The 21,389-nt window shown below is 59.4% G+C and overlaps 1 protein-coding gene and 1 long non-coding RNA gene across 6 annotated transcripts in view; one reads left to right on the forward strand and one right to left on the reverse strand.

The window, feature by feature from the left end:
* ADGRD1 (adhesion G protein-coupled receptor D1) overlaps positions 1–21,389 on the reverse strand; it is a 149,036-nt gene that overhangs the window by 40,846 nt on the left and 86,801 nt on the right. For all 5 annotated transcript variants that reach the window (XM_086681403.1, XM_086681404.1, XM_086681406.1 and 2 more), the window contains one exon: positions 4,045–4,118. In XM_086681403.1, coding sequence (XP_086537529.1) covers positions 4,045–4,118 — 74 coding nt within the window. The remainder of the gene's footprint in view (positions 1–4,044; positions 4,119–21,389) is intronic.
* Positions 9,522–13,205, forward strand: LOC147575235 (uncharacterized). Its single transcript, XR_015242166.1, has 2 exons — positions 9,522–10,764; positions 11,007–13,205. It is a non-coding gene; the product is annotated as an uncharacterized LOC147575235 (long non-coding RNA).

The following is a 21,389-nucleotide window of genomic DNA, read 5'->3' on the forward strand; positions in this document are numbered from 1 at the left end:
AGAGGGAGACACAGAATCTGAAACAGGCTCCAGGCTCTGAGCGGTCAGCCCAGAGCCCGACGCGGGGCTCGAACTCACGGACCGCGAGATCGTGACCTGGCTGAAGTCGGACGCTTAACCGACTGCGCCACCCAGGCGCCCCTGTAACCCTTCTTAAAGTGACTGCAAGCAAACCGTGATTATTCCTTCTTATGGTGACGATATCAGTGATGACGATTTTCTTCGGTACATCTCTTTGTACTTTTTAACTCTCAAGATGATGTTTCCATGGTTCCTCCCAAAATGACAACTTTGACTCATGGGCAAAGACAGATCTTTGCTTCGGCCAAAGGTGGGGTCCTTGGGGAAAGCTTTCCTAAAGATGAACAAAGTAGCAGATGGGAGTTTCTCTTTGTTTTACATTCAGTTTTAGTGGCACTGTCAGCCGTGGATGGAGCAGATGAGAAACGAGGCCACCCCGGAGGGGCCCACGTCCCTTAGGGAAGCACGCCCTGGTGGCATTTTCACTGCCACCCCACGCAAACGTAGTCCGGGTGAGGCTCTGCCACAGAAGCCGAGGGTGGGGCAGGAAAGGGTCACGGGGCATCTCCGGGTGGGGACAGCGGCTTCAGAGGCACTTTCTGGGATGCACAGTCCACTCTCCACACGGAGGTGGGGCACCCAGCAGAGGCCAGAGAGCACTGTCAGTCGGAGGCCCTAAGGCCCTGCCTCGTAGCCTGATGCTCCCGGGACCTCGAGGCCAGCCAGCCAGGCCAGCAGCTGGGCTCCATGTGGCTCCTCTGTCCCTCTACGAAGCACATAGATGCCACACTCCCATGAGAGGCTGGCCTGGAACCAGCAGACGCTGGGCCACATGAGCAGGGTCACGGGGATGGACAGTGTGCCTCTCTGTACACAGAACAGCACTGGGATCTAAAAACCACGGGAGTCACATCCTACCAGATGGAGCCACAAAGGCGTGAGGACACCTGCATCGGCCAGGGCAGCCGAGCCCTACGCAGCACCTCCTCTCTCGAGTGACACCCACTTCCCAGGGACACCCACAGAAAGGCGGGCTCCCCAGCCACGCACGAAGGACCTGCCTCGGGCGCCAGGCCCAGTGACACCAAGGACCTGCACGACCCTGTGACCTGGGACGCCAGGGTCTACGCACAAAACGCCCACTCACTGGCATGCATGGCTAAAACGTGGGACAAATGTAACAAGATCCCACACGGCAGTTAAGAGCGATGTGGGCAGACCACAGCCCAAACTGTGGTGGGACGGGACACGGAACATGGATTGGAACGAGACCACGGAGTTCCTTTGAGCATACGTTTAACTCATGCACCAGTCACGGAGAAAACACACTCCTGAGTCTCAGCATCGCGGCTGCCGTGAGGGAGCAGGAGGGGTCAGGAAGGTAAGAAGGTCCCCAGGGAAGCCTGCTTGGAATAACGTGCTGATATCATGCCTATATCACTTCCTAACGTCTAGAAAGAAGTGACCAGAATTCTCAGCGCTGGGTGAACATCTTTCATAGGTCAAATGGAACAAACACATTCGGAGACGAACAGGAAGTGGTAGCAGACTTGCGCTACGTAAGGAGTTCGAGGGATATGACGCCAGACAGAAACTTCCATCCGCGCACAGAGTCAGAATAGCGTGAAAACAGACAGGCGTGAAGGAAAACATGTAATTGTTGTGTTCTTATTTCCAGTGGCTCCAGAAGGTCACTAATCTGACGTGTCTGCAGTGGAGAGTGTGTGACAAGAACAGCACCCATCAGGAACAGACGCTTGTAAAGGAAACAAGGGGCATCCGCCAACACTGACCACATGCTGGGTCATGAAGCAAGTTCTACAAATTTAAAAGGACTGAAGTTAAAAAAAAAAAAAAAAAGAATGTTTTCAGATCATAAAAAAAAAAATCAATTAGAAATCAACAGCAGAAAGATCTCTGGAAAATCCCCAAGCAGCTGGACCAAACAACACACTTCAAAGCAACATGTGGCTTGAAGAAGAAGTCACAAGAAAGGTTAGAAAACATGTTTCGCCTAATGAAACAGAGCAACGTGCCAACACCATGGACACAGCCAACTCCGCGCTCACAGGAAAATTCACAGCACGAAACATTTGCGTCAGGGAAGAGTCGAGGCCTCAACCAATGACCGAAGCCCACACTCCCGGAAGTTAGACAGTAAAGGGCAAACGAATCCCACAGCAAGAGGATGAGAAGAGACCACGTCAACAAAATCGAGAATAAAAATGCAAGAGGGGAGAACACTGCAAACCAACGGCGGTGCCTTTGAGAATGATCCGTAGGACCGATAAACCTCTCGTGCGAGCGGCCGAGAAGGCGCGGGGAGCTGCAGATGGCAGGCGCCAGCTGAGGAAGCGGCGAGGGGACAAGGACACAGACCACCTGACGTGCACTCAGGCTGCGAGGGGACACCGCGAACTACTCCGTGCACGCACTTTAAACATGGTCCGGACACGTTCTTCAAAAAAGTCGCTGCCAAAACACAGAGGACACGTGGCCCGAATGGTTCTGTGCCAACTAGAGACGCGTGACGCGTGCTTCAAAGCCTGCCAACAACAAGAACTAAGGCTCAGACGGCCCCGTGGTGAATTCCATCAAATGCTGCAGAAGAAACAAGACCAGTTTGACCTACACTGTCCGGAAAGAACCCTTTACAATGGTACGGTCACCCTGCTACCAAACCCAAAGGCTTGACGAGAAAAGGAGACTACGGATCAATTTCCCCCACGAACACGGACACAGAAGTCCTCGACACGGCTAGCAGATGACACTCGACGACCTGTGAACGAACAAGGCACCCGGGCAAGCGGGCTTCCTCCCCGGGACGCAAAGCAGGCCAGCGTGCAGCTTCACTCACGCTGCCCAGAGGCGGCCCGCGGACGGGAGGGAGCCAGGGAGGGGCCGCCCGGCAGGAAATGACCACGGGGGCTGTTCACACACACGACGACGCGGGTGTCCTCATGCTCACGGAAGGAAGCCGGACTCCACGGGCTACGCACACGGCGGTTCCGTCCCCGCGGCGTTCTCGCGGACGCAGAACCGTGTTGGTGCAAGACAAATCGGCGGCTGCAGGAGCTGGAGTCCGGGGACGAGTGACAAGGGGGCACACGGATGGGGCAGGGGCTGGGCCCGTCCTGCATCCTGACCCCCACGGTCACTCGTCTGTGAAAACTCAAGAGCCGTGTGACAGAGGTGTGGCCGTTTCTGCACGTGCACTTCTGGCTGACAAAGAACACGTGGGGACGGGGACGGCAGATGCCCACACCACGCCGGCGGTGTGGGGAATCGAGGGCAGAGCAGGAGGGGACAGGCGTTCTTCGACATCGTCCGTGACGGTGGATCCCGGGACACCCACGCAGGCACAGAGAAGGGCGCCCGTGGCCTGCGCTCCAGCTCACCGAGCTCCAGCAGGGCTGAGGTGCGACAGTGCACCCCAGTGTGGGCCGTGAAGGCCTGGGAGGCCTGCACGCCAGCCGGGGAAGAGCTGCTTGCCCAGCGCCCCCCGCCCAGCCTCCCCCCCCCCCCAACAGGCCAGTGCGGCACAGCCGAGGGCGACGGACCCTTCTCAGGCCGCGGTGGCGCCCTGGCTGCACTGGCTGCCTGGGCTTTCAGGGGCGGAGCCCTGCTAAGTCCCACGTGGTCCCCGAGAACACCTGCACCAGTGCCTCCTTCTTGTCTTGCCCTGCGTCCCGAGGCGTTTCCAGCATTTACGGACAACGCTACCGTGTTGCCTCCAGAAGGGTGACCCGGACCATAACCTGGACGCGGTGCGTCCACCCGCACCTGCTCCCCTCCCCCAGCGGCCCCCCTCCCCCCGCTCTCCTCTTCCACTCTCCCGCCAATCTCACACCCCTCCCCTCCCCCTCCCCTCCCCTGTGCTCCCCCCACCCCTGCTCTCCCAACACCACGTTCCTCCCCCCTGCCCACCCGGTGCTCCCCTCCCTGCTCTCTCCTACACCCCCCCCCTTCCCGCTCCCCCCGCACCCCCCTCCAGTCCTTGCCGTGGCCCCAAGCAGGCAGTACCTGAAGTCCAGGAAGGCACAATACAGGAAGACCTGGTTGCTGCTGTTGGTGGCCTCGCTGCGCTGCCGGCGGGACTGAAACGAAAAGATGGGTATCTTCATGAGGCCGCTGGACAAGCCAGGCTCCTAGCACTGAGCTGAGCACTGCGCCCCAGCCCACGGGAGACCTTGGGGTGGTGCCACAAGAGGCCACCCAGCCTCCAGCTCAACCCCGTCGTGGTCACAGAGGCCACGGCATCGGCCACCTCACACCCCCTCCTCTCCTTCGCCCACACCAGCCCAGAAGCCAGGGCCCCGCCCCAGGGCCTTTGTACTTGCCGCGTCCTCCCTTGAGAGTGCTCTTCCCCCCCGATGATACATGGTCTCCCGCAGGTCTGTGCCACCTGGTCACCCCAGAGGGACTTTCCTGCCCAGTCGAAACGGTACCAACCCCTGCACTGTCCACCCCTTCCTCAGCAGATTACATATTCACTCATTTGTTTGCGTGCTGTCTTCCCCACCAGGAAGTCTGTCCTGTGCCCTGCTGGCCAGCTGGCTCTTACCACGGGCTGGTTGAATGAGGACAGAGGAATGAGCAGACCAGATCAACCTGGGGCTCTCGTTCTCCCCCAAGAGAGAAAATTCCAGCCCTGGACCTTTCCTGGATGCCAGCTGGGGCACTTGGCCGCAGCGGCTCTGCCCAAAACGGATCACGGGGGGTCCGCCCAGAACCGCCACCGGGAAGCTCCGGAAGCGGGAGCGCGGCAGGAAGCCAGGGCCGCTCCGGACTCACAGTGTCTCACAGAGTCCCAGTCAGTACCTCTCACGTGGTCGCCCGCCACTCACCCCATCATCTCATCCACCAGCGCTGCTCACGAGACCCCGCCTGGTTGAGGGGCCGTGTGGGCCGGTGTGGGAGCCAGCGTGGGAACCAGTGTGGGAACCAGCGTGGGGACCAGCGTGGGAGCCAGCGTGGGGACCAGCGTGGGAGCCAGCGTGGGGACCAGCGTGGGAGCCAGCGTGGGGACCAGCGTGGGCCAGCGTGGGAGCCAGTGTGGGTCAGCGTGGGCCAGCGTGGGAACCAGCACGGGAGCCAGCCTGCTGCGGGAGAGGTGAGCGACAGGGCGGCTCCCTCGCCATCCCGGCTCCAGACGGGACCTAAGTTCCTCTTTCCTGGTGCCAAGATGTGCCTGCAGCAGCCCTGACGGGTGCCCTCTGGACCCACCGCAAAAACCAGAGGGTCATCTGTCATCGGCTGCGTGCCAGAACCATGGCTGGTGGTCCCCGAGCGCACAACACAGTTACGTGTTGCCGTTTATTACTGATATCTTGGCAAAACAGAATCTTCACTCCTTTTGTTTCTCTCTAGTACTAGCATTATCTTAACGCCTTGTTGTCTGTGCCTGGAAATTCCGTAGACCCCTCCTGCCCAGGACCGTGGCCGGTTCCTCCAACTGCTCACACCTTCACCGCCTAGAGACGCCCCCACCACCGTCCCTTTCCTAGTTCACCTTTTACACGGCGTTCAACACCACCAGAAACGTGCTTGGTTACTGCCTGTGCGTCACCTGTGTTCCTCCACGACAGTGAGGCCCCCCAGGGCAGGGATGCCTGCTGCCCCCCGGGGTCGGCACTGCCACACGGGCAGGAGTGCCCGAGGGAGTGTCCAGCCACAGCCCGGTCCACTGCGCTGGGCTGCATCAGAAACCAACAGGCCATCCTCTCTCCGAGCACCTGCCGCGTCAGGGCAGAGGGGCTGGAACCAGGGAAATGAGTTGAGCAGACCAAACCCTAAGAGAAAGCGGAGGGGCCAAGCCACGCAACGGCAGAGCCAAGGGAGTCCAGGGAAGAGCCTAAAAAGGCCAAGCCTCCATTTATTCTTACTCTGTTTCCACATTCCACCCAAGACCCCTGACCTCGCGCCACCTGGGCCACCTGCCGGTGCCCCTTCCCACACTCACCGCAGAGGACGCTCTTCAAAGGCATCACCCAGGAGCCTGGCGTGGCCCATCCCAGGCCCCCCCCCCCCCCACCGCCCGGCAGTCGGAAACAGGGGGTGGGGCTTTCACAAGACCTTGGGGTGACGCCCATTAATTTGAGAGCCACTTGTCCCCTCCCACCCCACCTCAGTGTCCCAGCCACTGTGAACATCGTGTTCAGACATGCAAAGTCTCATCCTGCAGCCACTTGGGGACACAGAAGGTTGCGAGCAGGGGAACTGCGACACACAAACCCACGAAGTGCAAAGTCCAATCAGGACCGGGTGGCGGCCCCCACCTAGAATCGCTGGGGTGCCCTTGGCCCGCCCTGCAGGAGCACCAGGCATCACTGTTCACGGGCAGGTGCGTGTGTGTGTTCTCGTGTGCCGCAAAGGCGGGCGGGCGCCAGCGAGGGCTGCAGGCAGCCCGCGGCCAGGCGCACGCGTCGGGGGGCGCTGAGGCCCGAGGGAGACACGATGCCCTCCCCCACCGCCTGCAGCGTGGAGCCGGCTCGCTCTCACTTCTGGCCAAAGGGGCCTCTCCCAGTCCCGACGCTCTGACTCCAGATCCGAATTCGAGGGGATTTAAAAATCAGCCCCGACCGCGGCAAGCCCAGCGCGCGTGTGGTCAGAAGAGCGGAGGCGCACACGGTGCTCCCCGGGGCCTGGGGTCCCGGTCACACCCCAAGTCGGGAAACTCCCGCCCTGGCATCCGAGGCTCCTCCCCGCGCCATCCTGCGCCAAGAACAGCAGACCGCCTCCTCATGTCTGGAGTCTGCAACCGCTGGAACGGAGGCCCTCAGCACGTCTCCAAGAACGGAGGCCTAGAACGTTCCCAGGAGCGTGATTGGTGAACACATGGGGAGCAGCGCTGCCAGAGACAGGAAGGTGAGTCATCTGTGTCACGGCCCCATTTCCTGGAGAAACGTGGGAGGCGCCGACGCCCCGCAGCCTCGCGAGCGACGGGACCAGGAAACGGGGTGTGCTCACGGGGGCGAGGGGCAGCACCCTCATCTGCACGCCTCCTGTGCCCTGACACCGAGGCGCTGCGGTCTGCAGAGAGCGGGCCTTCCAGCAGGAAGCTGGTCCTGCTTCAAGCCACCTGACGTCCCCAAACTCACATAGGTGTCACATGGGCCCTAGGAGCGTCTCCCGCGGGGCCTGAGACTTTCTCGGAAAACAACCATTTGGGGAGAAGAAAATGGGATTAATCGAGTATCCGCTGCCTACTGACCATAATCACGGTGCAGAAGGGTGTCTGCCTCCGGAAGACGCATCTCAGGCGCAGACAAATCTACGAGATAACAACCCATGAACGTCCCTTGCTTGGAGATCTGTTTGCTTCGCATCCAAGTATACGGTTTTCCTACAAAGCAGGGGGACAGACGCCTGCCTGTCGCTGCTCCCAGCAAATACACAGAAGGCACCATGGTCCTTAATTCTGACCCTCAGGAAAGCCACTGAAGGAGTCAAAGGCCACACTCCCAGCTCAGGGAGCAGTGCACAGGGACCTCGGCGGATGGTGGGGAGCAGTCCTCTCAGCCGGCCACCCTCGTACCCAACCCAGCTCGTCTCCCGACAAGCCAGGGGCCAGGGCTCCAGATGGCTGGGATGTCCCATCTTTGACAAAAGCAAGAAAACGAAGTTAATTTTGGAGGGGAGAGGTGATGAAGAAACCCCTTAATCAGCCTCAAAATCCTGGTGTTGGCCGATGTTCCTTGTCTTCGAGAATTGTAGGCAGGGGAGCAGGGTGGACGCAGCCCCTCCTGGCAGACACCCACACGGACCCCGGCACCGGCAGCAGGGGCCCCACGGAGGAGACGACTGAGGAAACACCTCCAGAAACAGGTCGGAAGACAAGAGGTCGGGGTGGAGAGGCCTGCGACCCAGCGGAGCAGGGGCTCGCCGTCCATGGACAGGGCTGTCCCTCCTGGCTCCTGGGAGAGGTAGGCGGTGGGGGGCACTGAGGACGTGCCCGCGTGCTGCGCTCACACGCGCAACAACGTCCCCTTCGCCCCAGGCGCGTGTGGACCACAGGCACCCTAGTTCAAGGTGACAATCAGGTCATCCGAGGTCACCCCCAAGGCCCTGACACAGGCACCCGCCCTCTTCCCCTGCCCCGCGACCCTTCCAGGCACCTTTGAGTCGGAGGTGGCAAAGCCGGGTCTGTCCCGTGGAAGGACCCGTCCCAGCCGCACGACACAGACGCCCGTGTGGTGCTGGCATGAGCTCGTTTTACGTGCCGGTGACAGCCCAGCGTCCCCACCTGCCTCTTCTGTCCACCTGCAGCTAAGTGCGGCTGGGAGGTCAGCACCACGGCCACTGGGGAATGGGGTCAGAGATGCCCACTGAGCCCTGGGGACCAGGGGCCACAGGCACGTGGGGCTCGTACAAGCCCGGAACACAAGTTTCTCGGTCTTTCCACTGCCCCCTGGGACTCTGGGACCCTCCAGGGGGGTCTGAATTCTCAAGCGCGATCCTCCGCGGCTTCCCACACCCTGTCCCGTTAACCCCCCGACTCCAGAGGAACAAACAGCCTGAGGACCCGGGACCGTCGGGTTCCAGCTCACAGTCCGCCCGTCAGCCGGCTCGGCAGCGGAGGGAAACAGGCACAGGAATTGCTGGGATGTTCGGGGCCAAAACAGAGGAAAAATCTGGGAAGTCACGCGGGGTCTGCAATTAGAACAGTCCCCTCAAAACAGCCCAACGTGTTTTCAAGTCACCCCCGCGCCCAGGTGACACCTAGTCCTGACGTTCTCAGCAGAAAAGGCGCCAACACGGCCAGCCGGCGGAGCAAACCAGAGGAGCCGAGAGGAGGCAGGAGCGAGGAGGGAGGGCGGCTGTGAGTCCATTTTTGTCGGCAGTGGGCTCTGGGGGCGTTTCCGGAAGCCTCCACCCGTTTCACATGCATGAGCTGCAAAGACGCTTGTCTTTATAAAGGAAGATCTCGTGTTGAGCCACAAGTTTAGGGCCGTTGGGCCCAGACGCCATGTGTGCTTACTGCTGTTTCACGAGTCTGAAGCTGACACGCACACTTGCTTCCGGTCTGCTTCACACAGAATCGAGGCACCTTCCCGGCCCGGGCTTCAGGGTTCAACTTGCCCCCGCCCTCTGGCTAACCACAGACACAGAGATGTCAGGGGTCCCAGAACGCTCAGGAAGGGCGGCCCCCAGACCCCCCCCCCCCCCGGCTCCAGCCCTCACGGCCCTCTCCCTTCTAGTCCAAGAGAGGAGGGTGGAAAACACACTGGGATTCATCTGAATTAAGACAAATTCACACAAGTTGCAAAAATCTCTTTTCTGTGCGGGATCTTCAGTTTTCCTCAATTTTCTTGCATCATTTCCTCCCATTAGAAAATAGGCTCCTTATTAACATCAGGTGTCATTTACTCCCGTGGCAGCGCTTCTAAAAATACGTTCTGCGCGTGCTCAGGAGCATGAAATAAATAACATGACTGCCCAAACACACGGGGTTAATTGTAGAAAGAAAATGAGTTATAAAAACATGTCCTGGGGCGCCTGGGAGGCTCGGTGGGTTAAATGTCGGACTTCGGCTCGGGTCATGATCTCACAGTTCATGAGTTCAAGCCCCACGTCGGGCTCTGTGCTGACCGCTCGGAGCCTGGCGCCTGCTTCGGGTTCTGTGTCTCCCTCTCTGTCCCTCCCCCACTCATGCTCTGTCTTTCTCTCTCTCAAAAATAAACAAACATTAAAAAAACTGAATATAAAAAAATCAGTAAACTGGACTTCCTAAAAATTAACAACCTCAGCTCTGTGAAATAGCCCTTGAAGAGGACAGCAACACAAGCTAGCAGGAAACGTTCACGAACCACACGTGTGACGCAGGCGTGCGGTCTAGAACGTGTAAAGAACTCTCACAACTCAGCTACACAAACTCCGCAGAATCCAGTTAGAAAGCGAACGCGAGGCACAAGGCGACGCTGCACTGACGAGCACGTACGGGCAGCAGGCCCCAGAGGAGACGTCAGCAACGCTACCGCCACGCAATGAAGACCCACCATGAGGGCAACGGAGAGAGAAGGTGGTGACCGTGTCAGATGCTGACGAGGGCGCAGACGCTGAGCTGCTCACACCTAGCGGCTGGGAGCGTGGAAGGAGACGGCCGCTCCGGGACATCGTCCGGAAGTGTTGAAAAATATGAAGAATGCTTCCCCTGTGACCCCACAAAACGCCTGGGCATTTATCCCACAGAAATACAAGCCGTTTCCTCAGAAAAGCCTGTGCACGATTGTTTACAGTGGCCTTCTTCTGAGAGCCAGCACCTGGGAACAACCAGAACATTCTGTACCGGGTCAGCGCCGGGTGCACTGGGGCCCGCCACGCCGCGTGACCACCCGCCTCGAGAAGGCGCGAGCCCGAAGCGGCAGTGACCAGGACAGGCCTCCCGTTCGGCTGAGAGAGAGAAGCCACCAAGCTCAAAAGGTGCCCCACGGTGCAATTCTCATTATTCCTCTCTCAGAAGGACGGGATTATAAAGACGAAGGACAGACCCCGGGCTGCCAGGGGTTGGGGCGGGGCTAAAACAGGTGGGCATCTTGGTGACCGCGGGGGTTCCGGGAGCCCACACCTGACTTAAAACAACCGTCTACACCCACAGCGCGTGCCGACGTCCACCCCGGCTCTGCAGCTGCACAATCAGCTCCGTCGTCCGTAACCATGGCGGAGACCAGGCGCGGGCTCCACTGACCTCTTTCTTCTACCTCTGCAACTTCCTGTGAATCTGTCCTCATCCCGAAATAAAAGGTTTTATTTTTTTTTTTTAATTTTTTTTTCAACATTTATTTATTTTTGGGACAGAGAGAGACAGAGCATGAACGGGGGAGGGGCAGAGAGAGAGGGAGACACAGAATCGGAAACAGGCTCCAGGCTCTGAGCCATCAGCCCAGAGCCCGACGCGGGGCTCGAACTCAGGGACCGCGAGATCGTGACCTGGCTGAAGTCGGATGCTTAACCGACTGCGCCACCCAGGCGCCCCGAAATAAAAGGTTTTAAAAGGGTTCCACCGCATCACTTTGCCAGCCGGAGGAAACACAGGCTTGCGGGAGGTGAAGCTACTGACCCACTAAGCAGGGCTTCCTGTATTTAGGCCCCGTGTTGATGAGCCGCATTCCGCCCAGGAACGTGGGGTTCCTCGGTCGGCCAGCGAAGGGGACCACGGGTCACCGAGTGTCGTTCCCATCATCGTGGACAATGCTACTCTTGTTGGGGATCACCCTCCCCTGCCTCCCCAGCACCTCGAGTCTCCACTATCTGTCACCAACGGAGAGTCCCACACAGACAATCCAGCACACCCAGATACACAACAGACCCAGGACCCCACTCCTTCGTGGGGCTTCCTCCCGCCTCCTGGGGCCCCGGTGGCTCGGTGAACACCCACGTTTGCATCCCGAGGGGTACGCTGTGTTCTCACCGTGAAGCACAGTGTCTCCTGTGTGGTCTGGGCCAAAACAAGGGAAGCGATTATCCATCATCCGGGGAGGGTCCGGCCACAGCCCCCCGCCCCCGGTGTCAGATTCCACCCTCCACCCACATCAAAGCGGTCAGCTTTTGCTTCTAGACCTCTTTCTGTGTTATTTTTCTTCCCAGACGCCTCTTGCTCATGGAATATTTGGGTTATAAGTTATTTCTCCCTAGACACCTGGTTTGAATTTTTCAAAAATGTTCTGCAAACTTAATTTTACTGTCATCCGTGCTGTGATGGAAGAAAAGAAAGACTCAGAACTTAAAACACGGCTTCAGTAATGATCTGCTCGTCACTCCCATATGGATCTCCGCCTTTCCCTCCTGCCCCTGAACTGTGCGGCCAGCAGACCCAGGACTCCCATGTGGCTGGCCCAAGTTTCGTGAACACGTTCTTTGTAAGTGTAGAAGGACCGTGGTCCCTAAATTCATCATTCTCACTGGTTCTTCTTTCCAATGGCACATGTCTGGTTTTTTTCCTACAGGAAGACAATCTTCCTGGATTATAAACTATAGTTTGCCCTCTAACGTATGTGTGAAAATAAGGGCTGACAATCAAAACAGTAAATGCCGTTTCCGTGTCTGTCAGCTGTCCTCAACTGGGGGGGAAAATGTATTGTTTTCATAACACAAGCTACGAAGCAGAAATCTCAATATAAACCTTTAGCTGCGGGATTTGCAGATAATCAGGAAACTGCAATTATAGGTATGCCCCGAGGGGCCACACCAAGGAGAGTAATATTTTTATTTCTGTGTAGATAATGGTGTGGGCTGGAAAGGTTATATAATTCTGATCTATTTTACAGCCTGGTTCTGTGGCTGCTAATAATAACAAATCGTGTTTTCGATCTTGAACTCATCCATAAGCCACATTAAAAGTGATGCTATTTTCCCTGAAAGGTGAGCAATTTAACTTAGAGAAGAAGGGAAGAATGTCGAACTCACAATGTGCGTTCTAGAACCGTGGAGACCAGAGACGCTAGATTTTCCCGTTTGCTGCTCTATTTTACAAGTTCATAAGTAAAACAGTTTAATCCAAATTTTCCTGGACGTTCAACACGCATGAAAAAAACTCCTTTTCTAACAGAGGAATTACAGTCTTTCCCTTAAATTATCTTCCCACTCATTAAAAGACCATTTTCCACAAAGGTGAAATCATGACTCTCAGAGAGATCAAAATGAACACGTATTAAAGATATTGTCTAACTCGCTGATGAAGGAGGCATGAACTGTGTTACTACCACCTCCAAGGAAGAGTCAAAGAATCATGCACACAGGAGGCCACCAGGAATGTCGGAACAAATTTGCTTAATGGATACAAAACTGTCAAAACTGACAGATGTCCACAGGGAAATAATCATCCGGCTGACCGTCCATCCTGGAAGACAAGGTTTCAGTGGCCAAACTGACCTGAACACAAACAGTGACGCAAGCAGGTAGAAGGAAGCAGGAGGTCTCCTGACCGAGGCAGACAGGGAATGGTTGGTTTGTCCAAAAGCCAAAGGTCCTGGGGTATGAACGCGGCAGTAACTTCTGAAATGAAAGCCTATCATTCTCGGGGCACCGAAAGCATGTCAGAGCCTTTCCAAACCACTGTGCCTGCTTCTAGGGAAAAGCTCTTATTTAAAGACACGCTTTCCCACTGGGGCAGAGCACACTGGCAGAATTAAGCAGCCTCGAACAATGAAGGGTGTCGCGACAAAATGAATAAAACCTTTATAACACGCAGGGGCATAGATACCGAGAAGAGGAAGAGGCAGCCGTGGCCCAGGGCAGTGAAGGGCGGAGGGGCGCACGGCCTGTGACACCCCACCCCACCCTAGGGCAGGCGCGACCCGGTGAGAGGTCCTCCGAGAAGGCAGTGACACCACGGCCCAGAGAGAGGCCTGGAAAACCAGCGCAGAGGCCCGGGGCCCAAGTCTGAGCTGCGTGTGGACCCGGGGACCGCTGGCCCTGAGCGTGGCACAGCGGGGCCGGGAGAGCCCCCGTGCATCAGGAGCCGTGAACAAGGGCCACGCTCCATCCTGTGGGCGCAGCTGGGCCACTGGCAGGTCCGGCCGCTGAGGCTCACGCTGAGGCTGGTGGGGCCCCTGGCGGCTTCAGAGTCCCTGTGGCCCCTGCCCTGCTCGCGGTGGCCACCACCACGTGTTCTCCAGTGCAGCCCACAGAGCCGCCGAGGAAGCGCGTGTCCTAGCGCTCTGTCGCTCCAGCGGCTGGGGACCGCTCGCGCTTGGCTCAGTGTGACCTTGGCTCCGGGCTCTCTCCCCTTCTTTCCGCAGATGCCCCTCACCATGAGGTCCTAGCTAGTCAGTGTTTTTCTCCCCCGACCACTCCTTGAAAAGAGAAGCCCGATCCCGCCGCGGGAGGGAACCAGGCTGGGCGACACGGCCGCCTCCTCGCCATCCTCACCCGAAGCCCTGGCGGCCACCCCCCGACTCCGGGGGGAGGCAGTGCCGGGGATGGTGGTGGCCAAGGGCAATGATTCTGCCCTCAGGACACAGCGCTCCAGCTCCCACCGGACGGTGTGCCGGCTGCAGAAGAGCTCGCCTCGGGGCCGATCTCGAGACATGAGAAGACACAGAGACGGGAACGTGGCGTGACCCATGGCTGCTCCGTGGCCCCTGACCTCTCGGGGCAGGTGGCAGGAGCTCGGGCAACTTGGCCCAGAACCAGACCCTGCCCTGGACCAGACCTTGCCCAGGAATGGACCCTCAGGCTGCTACGGCCCCGCTGGCCTCCTCCTCCATCAGACCCCTGAGCCAGTGGCCGCGGCGTGGACTCGATGCCATCAGACCCGGAGAGCAAGCTCCTGGCCTGGGGCTCTGGTGACCCTGTGGGCAAAGCCTTTCCAGCCGGTGGTGTGGGCAGCAACCCCTCAGCTCTGCTCCTGAGGGCCCTTCTCTCCTGACAGCGTGTCCTTCCTGATCTGATCAAGGGGTCTGCCGTATAGACAGACCCAGATGAGTCTGGAGGCCTCTGCTCAGAGCTCCTGGGGCCACAAAAGCTGTGATTTCTGTCGCTGGAGGAGGAAACATCCACACAAACCACGTATGTTAAGGAGGGGAAGACAAAAGAGGTGGGACCACCCTCCGGCTGGGGCTTGAGCCCCTCCCCACCGGGCTTCAATCCAGCGTCCAGCCGCGGACAGGAGAGCACCCTCTCTGCCTTTGAATGGGCACCTGCGGGTCAGGAAAGGCTGAAGAGATGTCTGCCACTGTCAGAAATATCGAACGCTCCAGAAAATTACATCATGACTGGAATTCCTAATTGTTTACGGAGAGGACTCTCGATGGAAATTTACCACGTAAACACAAATACCCCAGTTCTGTTTCAAATCAACAGCAGAAAACGCAAGGCAGCATGCGGTGGTACGGCCGGTTGCCAGTATCCACCATCAGAGGAACACGGGGTTCTTGTTTCCTGGGGTGGATCCGTGTAACCCTCCACCTCAGGCAGGTGTGAGGGCCCAGGAGGACGGGCTGCCTCCGTCCCTCCTGCTGAACCCCGAGGGTGAACGTGGAAACAGGCACGGTTCGTGACGGGAAATTTGGGCCGAAGCCGCCGGTCACGTTTCAGCGTGAGCAGCGCCAGGACACCTGGCCACCCGACGAAAGCACTTCCCAGCCACACAGGCCGCCAGCGTGTCCCGCCTGACCGCCACATTGGCGGTGCTGTTGATTCTCATTCAAGGACGGGACGCAGCTGTGTCGTGGGCCACCGGCGGGCAGATGACGCCCAGCTGGGACACGCGGAGTCCCCGGCCTCCTGCACAAACGCCTGGAACCGCGTCATGTAACACACGCTCCAAACGCTTGCAAAAGTAGCCTTTTTGCCCGGTTTCATAAGGACCAGACCACAGAGACAAGTCCGAAGATGACTTCCTGACCACCCAGGGTGACAGCTGCAAGCCCCAAGCAACCACCCCGCTTCTCCAGGCTTCAGGGGGTCAGTTCCGACGGGCTCCCGCTGTCCCTCCCACTGCCCTACTACCCCCTCCGGTCCAGTGGGCTCTCCATCTCGCCACCAGCCCCCAGGAGACGCAAGGCCAGTCCCACCCAGCGAAACGTGTCCCCCAGAGCAGGCACCAGGCTCGCCCTCTCCTTCCCTACAGACCACACGGGTGCCCCCGTATTCCAGCCCCCACGCAGCACACATGTAGTGGCTCACAAGGACGTCGTGTGGCTCAGCTAGTCCCAGGTCCGGCATTCTCCAGGAGACAGCTCCTCTGAGCACCTCCGGTGCAGGAGGCCACTTTGGGTGGTACTCAGGCCACACTCTGCCTGCACGCTGGAAGATGCCGGGGCGACCGTCCCACGCCCAGAATCTCTGCCCACAGCTACTTAGAAAAGTGGGTGTGCAGGTTGAAAAGAAGTTCATCGCTGTCACGCAGAGGAAGCGCGTGGGGTACGGACGAGGGAGGAACCAGATGGGCGAGGCCCAGGGCAGTCGGGGCCGTGCCTGGTGGCACCGCGCCTGCAAGCCTCTCCCTGCCGAGCGCCAGCTGCCACGCCCGGCACCTGCCCCACACCGTCAGGCGCCGGCCCTCACGTGGGCCTGCCGGCAGCAGGGTGGCCCGTTGCACACAGGGGGAGGCCGAGACCAGAGACCCCAAGGGCCCAGCCCGGGGCCACACAGCAAACACAAGGTGGAGGGGGCTGGTTCGAGATGGCGTCTGCTTCTCTGTGCTCCCGCTCTTTGTTTCCTCCTGCGTCCACCTCGGGGCCCCCTCCCTCTGCTTCGCTGCTTTCCCGCGCGTGGGAAAGCCGTGGCCTGGCCTGACCTCAGTGAGGACCTGGGGTCTGACAAGGCAGCCGGCATCCCCCGCGTCTCTGAGCGCCAGGAAGTGCTCAGGAGGAGAAGCCTGGCCCTCCGGCGGCCTGGGGAGCACAGACAGCAGGCCTCGCTGCCCCGCGCCGGCGGGACGGGCCCGGGGCGCACTCCCGGCCCCGAGTGCGGGTTTGTCCCACAGTGCACAGGAGGACCACGCCAACATCTAAAAAAGATCCCGTCCTGCCCAGAAATGAGGAATGGTTTCTCAGAGAACAAAAGCCTTTTATGTGAACTATAAAAAGTTACTGGATCAACAACCTATTATCATCGTGGAATAAATTGCCGATCTGAGCGTCAGCTGGGACGGCGCCCGGTTCAGCCCTCCACCCTGCAAATCCAAGGAGTGCAGGTCACAGAAACTCCCTCTCGGGCCGTGCGCCAAGGGCCCCCACCCGGTCCCAGCTCCTCCCAGAGGCTGAGGGTGCAAACCAGGAAGGGCGGGCACACCCCTCGGCACATCTGGGCCCCAGCACAGCTGCAGCCGCTGAGCACGCAGGAAGGCGCACTGCGGCTCCCCGCCGAGCCCCGGGGACGGTCCGGGTTCCCATGCTCGAGACGCCAGCGCGGCCAGCCCGCTGCAGGCTGGGCTGAAAGGCAACGCTCTCCCCGGGAAGGGGAACTCAGAGATGACCCAGGCCCCCAACCACACACCGTCCACACCCCATTCATGCTCCAGAAAGGCTGCAGGCCTGGATGTCTCCTGCCCCTGCTGCCCCCCTTCAGCCTAGCCCTATGTGCCCAGGTGGAAGCAGGACAGAGGTCCGTGACAGGTGGACACCTGTTCTCCGTTGTCCAGAGTGAAAGGGTCTGCCCGGTGGGATGTCAGTGGAGACACCTCGTAGAGGCCCCAGGAGCCTTCTCCAGGGGAGCTGACGGAGGCCCTGCAGCCCCAACCCCGATGAGTGCCACGAGGTGACAAGTACAGAGCCATCCTGGGCTTGGAGGAGGGGGCCAGGTTCTGGAAGAGGCTCGGTCCCTGGGGCCCCACCCTGGAAGCCTCGGGGGGGTAGTCACGTCCCAAGGAAAGCAGCCACTGCCGAGACCACTGTTCCCTGTCGATAGGGACACTGGTTTACACGACATCAAACCTGCCCCCACTGATCCCTGGCCTTCCACAAAGCACCAAGGGAGCCATTTATGGCCTCATACCGTGCCCCAGGGTGTGCAGACCAGATGGGAAGGCCCCTCCTGCTGTCACCGACTGACTTCTGTCCGGAGGGGCTGCAGCTACAGACCAATGCCCGGCCCTGACCCGGCAGGACGAAGCTGTTTGAGATCGCGGGGTCCTGAATGGCTCCCTCTGGGCACCTCCCAAGGCCTGAGCCTGAACCTCATCCCCCCAGGGCCCAGCACCCCTGATCTTCTGTGCTCTGTGAAGGCCCTGCTCCCCAGCGATGCAAGGGCATTCCCGAGAAACGGTCGCACCACTGACACGTGTCACCCCCAGGGGCGGCCAGCTGGGATGATGGCCCCTTCCAGGTGGCCCAGGGCACAGTCACCTCTCCTCTCCAACCATCCTGCCTTCCGGCAGGACCGGCACTACCACAAACTCGGGTTTCTGGAGAGAAACCAGAAAGTCAGATGTTCAGGTCAAAGTCTCCTGACTGAATATTGGCAACTGCTTCCAAACCGTCTGAAACACACTCCAGGTCATCTTCGGGCTGGACGTGGCACAAAGGGCCACCGCTTTGCAAGCTCAGCTCCAGAGGGAATGAGACATCGCAGCTTCACGGTGCTGCTCCCTGTGCTCGGTCCCTCCCGCTGCCCCTGGGGCTGGGATGCTCGCCGCCATCACGAGCCCCTGTCACAGACAAGTCTCAGAGGGTGGGCGCCTCACCCCAGATCACAGAGTCTGTCCAGGGCTACACCTGGGGCTCTTCCAGAGCTGCCCGCCTCCAAAACCGTGCTGGTTCGCACACTGTTTCCCACGGGCCAGCTGCCCACCCCGGGCACTGCAAAATGTTGGGTCCGCACAACTGAGACAACGTGAGCATCCTCTATTTAATGGTGACGCGTTTGTTCTCACGTATACTTGAAAACTCAGGGTCTAAGGACACGAGTGCTTACACTTGACCCTTATCAAGGAGTGGTATCAGTTCAGGAGGAGGAGGAGGAGGAGCAAGGAGGAGGGGGAGAGAAAAGGGGAGCCGGGGGTGACACTGCCCTCCTCCTTACCGGCTGTCCCATGAGCCACCACCTGCGGATCCCCCTCAGATGAGTCCCCCTGCCCTGGGAAGCCAGCGGAGCCACAACAGAGCCTCCCCTGGAGTCAGAGTCACATCACGGGTGTCAAACTTGGGTTCCTGCAGGCCCAGAAGGCGACCTGAACACCCCAGGGCCTCAGAGCCCAGCGGACGGCAGCTCAGATGTGAAGTCCGGAGCCCTTCTCAGATCCCCCGTCATCCCAGGGGGAAAACAGAGAGAAGTCCTAGTTTTTAGGTGGAATCTCCCAATTTTAAAACGTTTGCAACGAATTCACGATTCGGACGCAGGCAAACCTCTTTGGGCCCCAGGGGAAAGGCAGCCTTCTCCAAACGAATGTTCTCTCCCGGGCCCAGCTGCCCCTGTTGGATGGGTGGGCCGGCTTGTGCATCCCTGTTCTCAGTAGGAGCACACTCGGCCGGCACAAAGCAGGAGCCCACCAGGGCCGGACGTCCTTAGCCACCCCTCCACTGGAACGTCTGCTGGGGACGAGGACGATGGTTTCCCTGTTTGGGATTCTCTCTGCCCCGACACGGTGAGTGCAGCCTCCGGACAGCTTTCATCACAGTCCTTCCCGCTGACGACTAGCTGAGACGTGGCCTGTTTTTATGGAGATGCTTGGCTCAGGCCGAGCTGGACCTTCTCCCCACTTCCCCGCCCCGGAGAGACAAGTGGATGCCGTTTGCACTGTGGGTCCCGCGGGACAGGGTTGGGGGGATGGTGAGAGGTGGGACCACAGAGGCGCTGGGGGGTGGAGGGGGTGAGAGGTGGGACCACGGAGGCGCTGGGGGTGGGGGGATGAGAGATGGGACCACGGAGGCGCTGGGGGTGGGGGGGAGGTGAGAGGTGGGACCACAGAGGCGCTGGGTGTGGGGAGGGTGAGAGGTGGGACCATGGAGGCGCTGGGGGTGGGGGGGAGGTGAGAGGTGGGACCACAGAGGCGCTGGGTGTGGGGAGGGTGAGAGGTGGGACCATGGAGGCGGTGGGGGGTGATAACTGAGCAGAACATGTGTGTGATGTAGCTATTTATGTGCAAGTTGTGGGGCGGGGCATCTCAAGGACAAGTCAAAACAGCGCTGCTCACAGTCTCCACCGACCCCTGAACACCCACCAGGGCCCCGGGCTCAGACCCGGGAAGAAAACAGGCCAGGCCCAATGGGAACGACAGTCCCGAGTTCTCACTGGCCCTGCCGTCAGAGACCTGGACACAGCGACGCTGTGGCACGAGGCAGCAGGGCCAGAGGATGAGCTAGAAAGGAGAAAAGGCAGCATGCACCTTAGCCATTTTCTTGAAGGGAACGCCGTGACCCAGGCCATCCCAGCTGCCCGAGGCACAGCATACCAACCGCACGCGGCGCTGCAGGCAGGGACGAGGCCCTGCCCTGCGCTCATCCCCGGGTGCGGACGGAGCAGTGGGGGGACCGAGCACGTCTCCTGCGTCCCCATGCCACCTGCAGTGCCTCATGGGAGGACGGCAGCAGTTAGGACGCCATACAAGACGCCAGGGGCCCGGGGGCTGCGCCGGTCCCTGAACCACACGATCACCGGCTTCACTTGAGGCAACAGACCCCCTGTGTTCAGCGAACTCCAGCTTGTCTAAGGGACGGGTTCTGTTCCTTCGCAGCCTCACGGTGACACACCACAGGTGTCACGCGACAAACTGTCCAGCAGCCACCCGTGGCCACACCAGCCAGGGGAGACGCCTTGCCGTCCCACAGAAGCAAGCAAGCTACTTGTTCCTTGTGACGTAGAAGGACACCTTGCGCCCCAGCCCCGATGCACAGCTGGACAGTGTCCACATCAGCACGGCCTCAGCGGCCGAGGGACGACGAGCAGCAAGCATCTGTCTGTCCCCACGTCCGGTCAAATCAGCCAGAGCGAGGAGGGCTGGAGGCAGCGGCTCCCAGGAGGGACGGTGCCGCCCCGCAGTGGTGGCTGTGCACGCCGAGGCGTCCGAGCATCTTCTCCAGGGATCTGGATGCCGCAGAGCTGGAAGGGGCTTCCTGCTGATGTGCAGCATCCGAATCCCCCAGAGATACCCAGCACCCAAGGATGCTCTTTACACGGCAGGAGAGACTTTGCAGATGGACTTAAGCTAAAGATCTCGAGATGGGAAGGTTATCCTGGAGGCTCCAGCGGGGCCCCTTCAAGAGGGAGGCAGGAGGGTCCCGTCAGAGAGGCAGGCATGCCTACGGAGGTCGGGTCAGGAAGAGACGCTTAGCAGTGCCTCTAGAAGCAGCAAAAGGCAAGAAACAGATCGTCCTCTGGAGCCTCCAGAAGGAGCGCAGACCTGCTGACACTGGCTTAGCCCCATGAGACCGAGCTCGGGAGTCTGACCTCCCGACTGCAGGACAGTAAGGCCGTGTTGTTTCAAACCCTTGCCTGGTGGTAATTTGTTGCAGCAGCAATAGGAAACCAGCACACCCCTCTTCTGGAGAAGCAGTGGACACACCTGACGAAAGACATGTTTGGACTGGCACATGGCCAAAACAGTCGAAATAACAAACGAGGCTAGTAAATGATGTCACAGGCAGACAGGACTGGGAAGTCAGTAAGGACACAAATGGTATAAAAAATAAAACCGCAGGGCGCCTGGGGGGCTCCGTCGGTTAAGCGTCCGACTTCAGCTCAGGTCACGATCTCACGGTCCGTGGGTTCGGGCCCCGCGTCGGGCTCTGTGCTGACGGCTCAGAGCCTGGAGCCCACTTCAGATTCTGTGTCTCCCTCTCTCTCTGCCCCTCCCCTGCTCACGCTTTGTCTCTTCTCTCTTAAAAACTAAACATTAAAGAATTAAAAACAAATAAAACTTCAAATAAGAATGACACCAGCACGATGCGACTTTGTGCTCGCTGGAGTTTGCAACCACGTGGGGAGAT

Source organism: Puma concolor, chromosome D3, assembly GCF_028749965.1.
Source record: "Puma concolor isolate L17-30 chromosome D3, mPumCon1.1.hap2, whole genome shotgun sequence".
Taxonomy (NCBI): Eukaryota; Metazoa; Chordata; class Mammalia; order Carnivora; family Felidae; genus Puma; species Puma concolor.